Source organism: Mesitornis unicolor, unplaced genomic scaffold (genome assembly GCF_000695765.1).
Source record: "Mesitornis unicolor isolate BGI_N332 unplaced genomic scaffold, ASM69576v1 scaffold46833, whole genome shotgun sequence".
NCBI classification, from domain to species: Eukaryota; Metazoa; Chordata; class Aves; order Mesitornithiformes; family Mesitornithidae; genus Mesitornis; species Mesitornis unicolor.
The window spans coordinates 1-11,237 of record NW_010177551.1 but is presented as its reverse complement, the minus strand read 5'-3'; the positions used below and the strand labels follow the sequence as shown (position 1 = coordinate 11,237).

Here is an 11,237-nt window from a genome sequence, read left to right as displayed (position 1 = left end):
ACCGGAAATCCCCCGGCAGAAAAAAAAACGGGAGCCGATGAGCTGCTCCCGGTCATCCTGAGCTGCTCCCAGCCATCCTGAGCTGCTCCAGCACCCATGAGCCCTGCGCCAGTGTGGGGCAGCAGTCGCGTGGGATTTGGTTCAAACTCTCCATCTGTCAGGGCCCACCGAGATTGTTTTAATGGCTTATTTCAGCTCGGCCTAAATAAGCAATTAAGGGCAAGAGGGCAAAGCTTTGGCACATCCATTCCCCCAAAAAAGCCGTAGACAACTCTGTGCTGACAGCCACATCCCCTCTCCCAGCAGCCGTCCCCGCCGCCGCCGCCTCGGCCCCCCCATGCTTTTGGGGATGAGCGCCTGCAGCAGGAAGGCGCTGACCCTGCTCAGCAGCGTGTTCGCCGTCTGCGGCCTAGGCCTCCTGGGCATCTCCGTCAGCACCGACTACTGGCTCTACCTGGAGGAGGGCATCGTCCAGCCCCAAAACCAGACGGCAGAAATCAAGCTGTCTCTGCACTCAGGCCTCTGGAGGGTCTGCTTCCTGGCAGGTATGGCCTCCCTCCCAAAAATGTCCCCCATAAGATGATGTTTGCTGGGTGTCAGTGTTGTACTGCGGGAAATGGCTAGGGAAAATGGGATTTTTAGAGGCTGTGCTCATCTTTGCTTCCAAACTCAGGCACAGCCTGAGTAATGCCATCACCCCATGCCCAGTTTTGTCAGTCAGATGGACAAATGTGCCTTTCCATCAGGATTTGGGTGAGTTCACTGCTGCCGTGCCAGATCCCACTGCCTCCATCCCGCTCTGTCCCAGCACCACGGCCACAGCGCCTTGGGCAGCAGCTCAAAAGTTCCCTTTGTGTCCATGCAACATTTAGATTCAGGTCAGCTGGACCGTTCCCTCCATCTGTGCCAAGTTTGATGCAGCGATTTGGCTGCGGGGATGGAGTTGAACAAAACTCAAGGGAACGGGAAACTCAAAGTGACCGATCTGAAATGTCACAAAGTTTCAGCCACTGCTTTGAAAAATTCGGGAAGTGAGGAGCTCTGTTACCTCCCCTAGGTCACCTTAAACCCTCTGGCTTCAGGATTGATGCTTTTGTGTACAAGGAAATCCTTTGCACAAGGGAGATGGTAGTTAAGAGATGTCTTTCTTCAGCTCCAAACACTGATACCCAAGATGGAAGCACCACTAAAAGACAAAATTATTTTTTTAATGCATGCACAGAAGTTAATTTTAAAGTCACTCCCCCACCAAAAATACACGGACAAACACACTGCAGGTGTGACTTGGTCTCTGTTGGCTGCAGGAGAAGAGCGTGGCCGGTGCTTCACCATCGAATACGTCATGCCCATGAACATCCAGCTGACATCCGAGTCCACGGTCAATGTCCTCAGTAAGTGGAGTCTTACCCTTTGCGTCCTGCAAAGCACCAAAGGGTCATTAGGTATCTCCCCAAGAAATCCCATTTGTGTCTTTGCTGAAGAAAACCCCAGTTCCTACCGTGCAGGGATGCAACTGCATTTTTTACAATGTAAATCACCCGATGTGCTCCCAAGCTCCTGGGGACATCCCTTTCTAATGGCAGGATGCTCTCAGAAGCTCTAAGCCACACAATTTCCTGTCACTGGCTCTTCAGCGCTGATGTTTAGGGAAGTGTTTGGCTTTATAGTCTCCTCTCCGTAATTTGCAGCTGTATTTATTCTGTAGCAGTCAATTTTATGTGTTACATAGTGTGATGAATTAAGGGTGGAGTGCCACAGCTCTCATGGTGAATTCTGTAGTCATTTCCGATTTAATAAATAGAGGTGTTCAGCAAACAATTTTGCAGCAAAGCTAGAAAAAAATGCAGGTTCTGATGTTTTTTTCCTGTGTAACTTCACATAGAAACCCCCAGAAATGCAATCACAAGCAGACATTTCCATAGTCATCTCTTTACTCATCTTGTAAAGGGGCTGGGGAGCAGGACAGGGGCACCCACATTGACCAGGAGCAAGGAAGGACCCAAGGTGGTCAGAGAGCAGCAGGGCTGCAGCCGTCCCACTCCGCCAAGCCCCTTGACCTGGACTGGGTGTTGACCAGTGCTCTCCTCTGCTCCTGTCCCCCCAGAGATGATCCGCTCTGCCACCCCCTTCCCCTTGGTCAGTCTCTTCTTCATGTTCATCGGCTTCATCCTCAGCAACATCGGCCACATTCGGCCTCACAGGACCATCCTTGCCTTCGTCTCGGGGATATTCTTCATCCTGTCAGGTGAGTTTTATGGGCCAGCATTTTTCCTCATTAAAATCCTGGAGCATGTTTGCTTCTGTAGCTGCCAGTGCTCTCCTAACCCACTGTGGTGGCTCCTCACCAGAGTCATCACCCAGAGGGGCTCCTGGTTTGGCCCTGCAGCCTGCTGGGGCTTTGCAGGATTGCAAAATCAACCAGTGCAGGACTCACTTGTGACAGCGGTGAGGAGATGTCAGGGAAAGCATCCACCAGGAGCAGCTGCTGGGTGCTGGGGGAGAGGACGCCTCTCATGGCACATCCGTTGTGCGAGAGATCTGCAACTTCAAACTGCTCAGCTGGGATGTTTCTACAGAAGACATATGCATGTTTTATTCATGGTATTGTGCTAGTGTTTAATAAATAGCTGTGACAGTCGAGCTTTGAAGCCAGCTCCCACCCGGTGCACATGGACTTGCTTGAGCAGGTCATGGTTTGAGTGAGACACGGAGTGCCCTGGGTTAGCTCAGGGCCCCTTTTCCTCGTTATTTCAAGCACACTTCCACATTTTCACACTTTCACCTATTAGTCAGGTCTTAAAGGAAGGAGCTTCTTCAGCAGCTTCATCCCTGAAGCGTTTCTCACCATCTTCCTCCTCGGTTTCTCCCCAGGTCTGTCCCTTGTGGTGGGGCTGGTCCTCTACATATCCAGCATTAACGACGAGATGCTCAACAGGACCAAGGACTCAGAAACGTTCTTCAATTACAAATACGGATGGTCCTTTGCCTTCTCCGCCATCTCATTCCTTCTCACAGAGGTACCTCACATCCCTGTAACGAGTGTGTCCCGTTCTCGGCTGGGGGGGCATTGAGGCTGTGAGCAAACAGAGGACTGAGATGGGGTTTAAGGGCAGGCTATGGGAGCAGATATATAGTATGGTGGGACACACAGACAGTGGGGACAGACCCCAAGTCTGGAGCACTGATGGGCTATTTGATCATGATTTGATGCCAAGCATGGATGTAGAGGAAGAGACGTGGTTGTGCCACATTATTTACTGCAGGGACTTGGGGCTCAGGGCAGTGACTGTCCTTGGGGGCCCTTGTGCATCGTCAGCAGGGGAAAACAAGGAGTATATATTTTTGTTCTGTTCTGGTGGTGGTGGAAAAGGCAGCGGAAGGCGTCAGGCCGTGTCTCTCTCCCTGCAGAGCGCCGGGGTGATGTCCGTTTACCTGTTCATGAAGCGCTACACAGCCGAGGACATCTACCGACCTCACCCCGGCTTCTACCGCCCCCGCCTCAGCAACTGCTCCGACTACTCGGGGCAGTTCTTGCACCCGGACGCCTGGGCGCGGGGACGCAGCCCCTCGGATATCTCCAGCGAGGCGTCCCTGCAGATGAACAGTAACTACCCCGCTCTGCTCAAGTGCCCCGACTACGACCAGATGTCCTCGTCCCCGTGCTGAGCCCCGACGCACCCTGCGCCCACCCAAGCGCCCACGGTCGCCGCGTCCTGACTCCATTTGTCCCCCATTATTTTATATTTTTAGGCCACTCTTTCAGGGCAATTCTCTATTTATAGGAGCGTAAATATAAGTGGAGAGATTGGTTATATAACCAAGAATGTAACCTAGAGAATTGGGATCTTTTCCTTCCTTTGTTTTTGGGCTGGTTTTTTTTTCAATTCTTCCCTGCATAACTAAAAATCTCTCCAAAGTCCTCTTCTCTCAGCTCATCCTGCTGAGCAAACAGCAGTTCTGCCTGGGGGATAAATCCAGGGCTGGACTTGAGAGCAGGAAAAAGAAAATAGCATAGAAATAAGGGGAAAAAAGTGTATTTTTTTGGTTTAGGTAGATTGCAAAGGTTTGTGCATTTGGCTGTATCATTTAATTATAGATTTACTGGCCTAAGTGCCAGCAGGCGTAAAAGATTTGTGCAAATTTCCAAGAAATAGCCCTCGTTAACAAAATACAAATTTTGTCCTGATTTAGTATTTACTGTTTGATATCTCTTGTTGCTGGATATCACTTTTAGCCAGGCTGTAAAGGGAAATAGCCATCTTTCTTGACTATACCTCAGCAGGCTTGGACATAAACGGGCGGCTGTTTCTCAAACCGCTGCTCAAATCTCCTGTGTTGCACTGGAATGTCTGGGCTGTTGGGTGCTCAAGCACCCACATTTCCTCCATCATCCATAGACTGGAGCTCTGAAGAGTGAATTTCAGTACAACATTGAGTGCAAAACTACCTAAAACTGTCCCATGGGAAAAGTGAGGCACAGGATTTAGGGGACATTGTGGGCAGAAGTGCAAGTTATTTTGGGGAAAGGCGAGATCCCAAGCTGGTGTAAAGTGATGTAGCTGAAATTAATGGCACTAGTCCACAAAGTAGTTGGCTTGTATTTCATTTTTTGCAGAATATGGTATTTTAGCTGCTTCTTTTGTGTGTGAATGAACCTTATTTTGAGGGTTTTTTTAAGTTTTAAAATTTCCAATGGCGCTTTGGCATTTTGGTCTCTGAAGCCTTGACAAGGTGAGGGCATCGCCCTGATCGACAATGAAGGGCAGGGGAGGAAAAAGCCGTCTTCCCTCGCGCACTCCTGCGCAAGCCACGAGTTGTGCCCTCACAGGAGAAACAGCTTTGCCCAAACTTTATTTCTGTTCTTGTTATTTTAAACCTTTCTGAAAATTTCCTTTCCGCAAAACAAAACCCTTCAGGGATTCTTGATATATTTGAGCTTGTTTTGTCTTACTGCGATTAAAAAATATACGGACTTTTAACCTCGCTTGTATAATACCATGTAATGAATGCTGCATCACTTTTTTATTATTTATTATCTATCATTTATAAACTACTCCAAAGTAGGGCCCAGGTCCTGGCACAGCACCAGTACTTGCACCGACTCTGACGCCCATCCTGTGGGACCTCAGTGCAGCGTAGATCCAGCCAACTCTTGAACGGGATTATTTCCTCTCCGGTTCCTTCAGACAAGCAAGTAACGTATCTCTAGTGTATATCTATCATCACTGACTACTCATTGCTAAGTTTTAAAACCAGGCCATTTTTAAGTAGGCACAGTTGTATTTGCCCTTAGTTTTTTTATTACCCTCAAGCGTTTGTTTTCTCATTTTAAAAGCCCGTTTGTACATGACAGGTTTGCTGGTGGGAAGGTTCAAGCATTAAAGCACAGCCCAGCCCCACCATCCAGTGCCAAAGCTTGTCAGTCCTCATCTTTCAACCCAGCCAGAGAAATCATCAATTTTCCACTGGGATCTCTATATTTGGTGTGAATTAGGCTCCAAGAAGGCACTGGAGTTCGCAAGCGATGATCTTGCATTTCCCAGAGCCCAATGTAGTTTGCTGGGCTTGATGGTAGTGGTTTCTGGTGCCTCAAAGCCTTTGCATCTTCCCCTTGATGGATCCTCTATGTTCTTTGTCCTTCTTGGATGGAAATCACCAAAATTATTGTCCCACATGGCCACATTCCCCTGTGCCAGGGAGTCCTTTAGTGTGGTTAATCCTGGGCAGCATCATGAGACGTCCCCGTCCCCAAGTGGAATTTTCCTTTCTACTGATTAAATACAGAATTATTAATTTTAGAAATTAAAATGTCTGCCTACATAAGCAGAAGACGTGAAAAAAACTTCACGCCTTCCTCAAGGCCCCAGAAGGTTTAGCAGAGTCTAGGGTCGAATTAGAAAAGTAATTATTTTAATTCAATGGGGAGATTGTCATCGTGCGGCTGCATTTGTGAGCCTGGGAGTTTTCATGCTCACCAAGTAATAAATGGAAGAGTGGAGATTGCGGATAAACTGAATTTTAGTTGAAACTGAACTAAACCAATTCATTTAGAGGTTTCACCCCAACGAGACTGATGTCCTTAAACTCCTCAACTCTGTTGCCGATGGGATGAGTCAAGATGCTCACAGGCCCATAGGAAGGTAACTGCTCATCCAACACTTCATAGAAATTTGTTTGCGCTTCGAAGAAAAAAATATCCAAAAAAATCTCTTGTTTTGCATGAATGAGTAACTGGCGTCAGACCCTTGGTGTCTGGGATTAAGGATTAAACAAAAACCCGGTGCTGCCCAAGCCACACACAGTTCATTGCTCAGGACCACAGTGGGCTGAAGCTTTTTCTTGCCCTGCCATCGGCCTCCCCCATGGCATACACATCCATCCCAACACCCGGGAGCCTACGGAGGTCATGGCACTGGGAGGGATGGATGGTCACTGAAGAATCTGCACCTGGGAGATGAGCGAGCCCCCAGCCCAGGCAGCTCGTGGGGAGGCTGGTCAGTAAGATGGGGTGCCCTGAGACTTCAGAAAACTTCTGGGAGCCACCCTCACCTTGTGTGTTTGGCTTTTTTTTTTAATTAAATCCCCTTTCTGTAAGCCTAGAGAGGTTCTTTGTGGCCCAAATCTTCCACGACATGAAAGCTCCTTTCTGCCAGCATTTCCCTCCCCATCCCCAGGACACACTCTCCTCGTTGTACCCTTCCCCACAGCATTCCCATGGTCCCCGGTTTGATGGGAACAGGCTCCATTTGCCCATTATTTAGGAGTGTCCTGAAAACCATTACTGAATCATGAGGTATATATGTAAGAGGTTCATTAAAGATCAATTGCAAACAGTAATTAAGTAGCCAGGAATAATGAGGCTGTGCTGGGTCATGTTCTCCCTCAGCTCTTGCTGGAGCAGCTCATGGCTCCAGAGCCTTTTTTTTGCACAGTGGAAAAAAAATCTCTCTGTGTATATAAATCTACATATAGGTACAGCTGAAATGTGCTGCCCCCTTTGCACCTATGTTATTAGTAGACATGAGGAGCCATTGGGAAGGTTAAGGTAAGGCCAGAACCCCCCTGTGTGCAGTAACTCCCTCCCAGCAGGGATGCAGACCAAGTGCATCACTGAGCTGTTTTGGCTGCTGGTGAAGTTGCTGTTGTGGTGAGGTTTGGGTAGGTGTTTTGGGACAACCTGGTCCTGCTGAGGATGGCATGGAGTTGATGCTTGGGTGGGTGGGGGAGAGGAAATCCTACAGCTGGGAAATCCTACAGCTGGGGAAGCCTCAGATGAACCTTCCTGGTGCCTCCTGTGGATACAGGACTGAAGATCCGTGCCCTTTCATCAGCTTCAAGCAGACAACTCTGACGATACTGTGTTAGGGTAGGTTTCAGCCAAGTATCCCCCTGGCATGGTAAAGAGCTCTGCACAGTTTGGGGGTTTCTGGTACATGGTGCTCTGCTCACCAGGCCTTGTGTTGCATTAGTAATGCTCTTTGTCAGGGCTGTGTATTCATTTTCCCAAATGCGAGTTAGCTTCACGGGCTATTCAAGGTGTGCTAAGAAATTAAATAATCTTATTCCTCCCTGCTGATAGCTTGTTAGCAGTGCAGAACCGGCATGTCTGTGGTGGGGATGCTGTGTGATCAGGCAAAATATTCACCTGAGTAAATACTCCTCCACTAATGAGAAGTAGCTGAGAGATATTTATTTTCTTCTTCTTTTCCTACCTTATGAGATTCACTTCCAATTTTTTTCCTACCACAACAGATGCACATTCACACCTAACTAGAAAAAAACCCCAGCATTTTCTCTCCTCATTTTTCTCACTCAGTGCTAGGGCCTGGTGAGGTCTCCTTCCCCCTGCTGCAGCCACCCGGATTGCTCACCACCTCTGCTGTCCCTGAGGACCACGTCAGCTCTTTAAGGTTTCTTTCTGCAAATTGGCTGCACCCCAGCTGTCCTGGACACATTAAAGCTGTGCCTCATGGAGTGGGGTGTCCCCAGCACCCCAATTGCTCGGTAGGTGCCACCCCCCATGCCCTGCCATGGCCAGGGTGCTCTGCTGACCTCTCCGCTGTGCACCACAGGGTTTCTGTCTATCGCTATTGTGTAGATACCGAATTGTAACCTGTTCCCATGGATACAGTAGAGTATAGAAAGGGAAGAGCTGCCTCTTTGCTTTATCTTTATGAACAGTTTTATAGACCTTAGATTTGGATGTTGGTGACCTCAGCGGGCAGTGGTTTTAATGGGCAGGCAATGGCTGCAGCCATTACCCCATGTATCCTTAGTTGCAAACCAGTGAACCCTTGAAAGGAAAGGAGAGGTGGCTCTGGACAGCACAGGACTGACCATGGCCTGGCTCTCCTCATGGCTCCAAAATGTGGGATTAGCAAAATACGTGCCCAGGTCTCATTGATTTCGGTGACGAGCACTGCAGTGTGAATATGCGGATAAGCTGTGCCCACCGTGTCCCTATGGGTGACATGGAAAGGGCCTTTAGCAAGTTGCTCACACTGGCTTGTGCCACAGATGAACCCAGTGAAAACAGGGGTGGATGAAGGGGAGATGACGCTGTCACATCGCTGTGCCCATCACTGCAGCAGCTGTGGTCGGTCTGTGGTATCACCGCGCCAACCTCCTCCTTTCCACTTCAGCTCTGAGTCTCTGCGCAATTCACTCCTCAGTAGGGGAAAGACTTTTTTTATTGTTTATTATCACTATATGCAACACAGGAAAGTAGTATTTCAACCTCAAGATTAGCCCCACTCGACTGCGTTGCCAGGCTCCTGTCCCAGGGGTTGCATTTGAGGAATGCATTGGCTCCAACTCGAGGTTTTTGGGCCCTGAGCAGTTTGTACCATGGTGTTCTGCAGACTCTGTCTGGCATTTTTAATCAAACCATCTCAGAAATCCCCGAGCCTCACCACTCTCCCCATTTCCAGTGAAAGGAGAAGTATTCACACACAAATTATGATTAATATGCCTTGAAAATATGCAGCGCCAGCATTGAAGGTTATTCCCCAAAAAGCCATCATTTTTGTCATTGGCTCCCCATAAATCTTCTGGCTGCGATGAGATGCAGCTGCGTTTAATCTTTAATGTTAGGGCAGTGTGAATTCATTTCTCTATGAGGAAAAAAAGCACGTGTGAGTCGGAAGCAGAGAAGGTGTGGGATGATTTGGGCCCACTCAGATTTGCAGCTGCTTAAGCCAAGGCTGATGCAGCTCAGGCTGCTCAAAGGGCTTTTGGGTCCTGCTTAAATTCCTCGCTGTGGAACAAAGTCCCTATTACCCAAATTAGTCCCAACTACCATCGAGCACCTGTAAATCTGCATGTAGACAAATCCCCAGACCTGAGCTCCAGCTCTCTGTTGCTAATCAACGAAGTGTGCAGGCACATGTTTAAATCCCCTGGACTCCAGCAGGATCCATCGCGGAGCCAAAATTAATCCCAAGCGAAGTGCTCTGCTGAGCAAGAGCTGCCTTTGTGGGCACGTTTAAAAGCACCTGGTAGCAAGCTTCTGTGCTAGAGAAACTGCGAAGCACAAAAGCAGAGACAGTAAAAAGACGTGACCGTAAAGTTCTGATTTTCCCATAGTGATAACATCTTTAATGAGATGCACGTTGAGGAAAATATAACCCTCACGCACGCCAGCTTCCCGCTGCAACTTCAGGGGGGAAATCTGCTGAGAAGACTGAAAGGTGTTATTTAATTAATAACAGCTAATTTGAGTAAGTACCAAAATGTCACTCAGCCTCTCTGGAGGTGGGGGTCACCTCCCTGGGGAAACGGGGCACCAAAACCAAGGGGTGACATTGGTGTCACGCACACGAGCAAGGAGCAGCAGAGCCTTAAATCTCAGCGTGCTCTCGTGTCAGTGCGGGTCAGATCCTGCTTATTTCTTTATATTTAATAAGAAAATCTATGGTATTTAGGTTTAGCATAACTGAGTGCTGTGCGGGCCTTAATGCTGGTTTAATTTGTCTGCAGCTTGGCTCATCAAAGGCTGCTGTAAGCGGGGGGATAAGCAGGGATCCCAGAGCACTTGTGGGGCTGCATCCTGCATTGATTTCACACTGAAATAATATGGCTTTTAAAGCTGCCTTACCCCAATACAAGAGAAATTCAAGTATCTGATAGAAAGTCCTCATTTACCCTTGAAAAGCAAGTTGTGCTTTATTTGAGCAGGAATTACAGGGTCTGCTTCTTGAGAGAGCATCCCCAGTGCCTGCTGTGCTTAACGAACTTCGGGATGACCGTGTTTGTCCAGGACAACAGGATTATATATTATTTACTGTTATTATTCATAATTTAGATAAACAGAGAAGGTTTCTCTAGCAGTGCAGAACATGCACATGTGAAATCCCTGCCAAATTATTTATTTCCGTATAAATTATGTACTGTCAAAACTGCTCTACTGATCTGAAGGTTAAAGGCTTCATCACGGAAATGTAGCAGCTCCCCGTCATTTCAATCAGAATGTAATTATTTACAGAAAAAAGCAGCCTGGTGGTTGTGGATTTCCTATTGATCTTCTTCAGCATCTCTGTCTGGCTTAGAACAGTTGAAATAAATGAAATAAAACTACAAACCTACGGTTGTTTTATCTTTCCGTAAAAAGTAGGTCATATCCCCAACTGAGCAGTATTTTATTCAAGTATATACATTTTTTACAATTAAAAATGCAACAAAAACTACATTCGTGTCAATAGAGCCTGCTGAAACTGAGTTGGGGCTGATTCCTGGGTTTCCCCGTGGCCAGACAGGCAGGGCCCTTGCTCCTTGGACCTGGATCCGGGGCCCCAAATCGCCCATCTGGGAGCAGGAAAGCGAGCAAAGCAGGAGAGAAGTGAAAGTGCTTAAAGCTCCCCAGATTGAGCTCCATATAGGAATAATTATGGCTGCTATTTTAAGAAGTTGTTTAATAATGTTAAAGCGATGACAGCCTGAGATTATAACACCACCACCTCCACACTCCTGGGGGCTTTTTTTCCTTTCTTCTCCCCTCCCCTCTATCAGCTCTGGTATATTTGCATTTTTCCAAGCCTTTTTCACCAATTATCATTCTCAAAAGGCGCTTGAGCAAGCTGGGAATTGCTTTGCATGAGGGGTAAAGACGAGGAATGGGAGTACAACAGCAACACTGTTGGCCCCTCTCCTGGTGTGGACACAGGGAGTGTGCAAGTGTGTCCATGAGCAGTATCTGCATTTGCATTTGGGCTACATATTTTTATAAATATAAATGTTTA

General features: G+C 47.8%; 1 protein-coding gene across 1 annotated transcript; it reads left to right on the top strand.

Moving 5' to 3' along the window:
* Nucleotides 1-337: 337 nt before the first annotated feature.
* CACNG5 (calcium channel, voltage-dependent, gamma subunit 5) lies at nt 338-3,685 on the top strand. Its single transcript, XM_010182122.1, has 5 exons — nt 338-545; nt 1,305-1,391; nt 2,105-2,245; nt 2,872-3,017; nt 3,409-3,685. Exons 1-5 carry the CDS (start codon nt 338-340, stop codon nt 3,664-3,666), a joined length of 840 nt encoding a protein of 279 aa, XP_010180424.1. The 3' UTR covers nt 3,667-3,685.
* The last annotated feature ends 7,552 nt before the right edge of the window (nt 3,686-11,237 follow it).

Bases quoted from the DNA above. Each gene is read 5' to 3' on its own strand.
- CACNG5 (XM_010182122.1), top strand. From the start codon at position 338: ATGCTTTTGGGGATGAGCGCCTGCAGCAGGAAGGCGCTGACCCTGCTC. The intron at 546-1,304 runs GTATGGCCTCCC...TGTTGGCTGCAG, and splicing joins GAGGGTCTGCTTCCTGGCAG to GAGAAGAGCGTGGCCGGTGC. The intron at 2,246-2,871 runs GTGAGTTTTATG...GTTTCTCCCCAG, and splicing joins GATATTCTTCATCCTGTCAG to GTCTGTCCCTTGTGGTGGGG.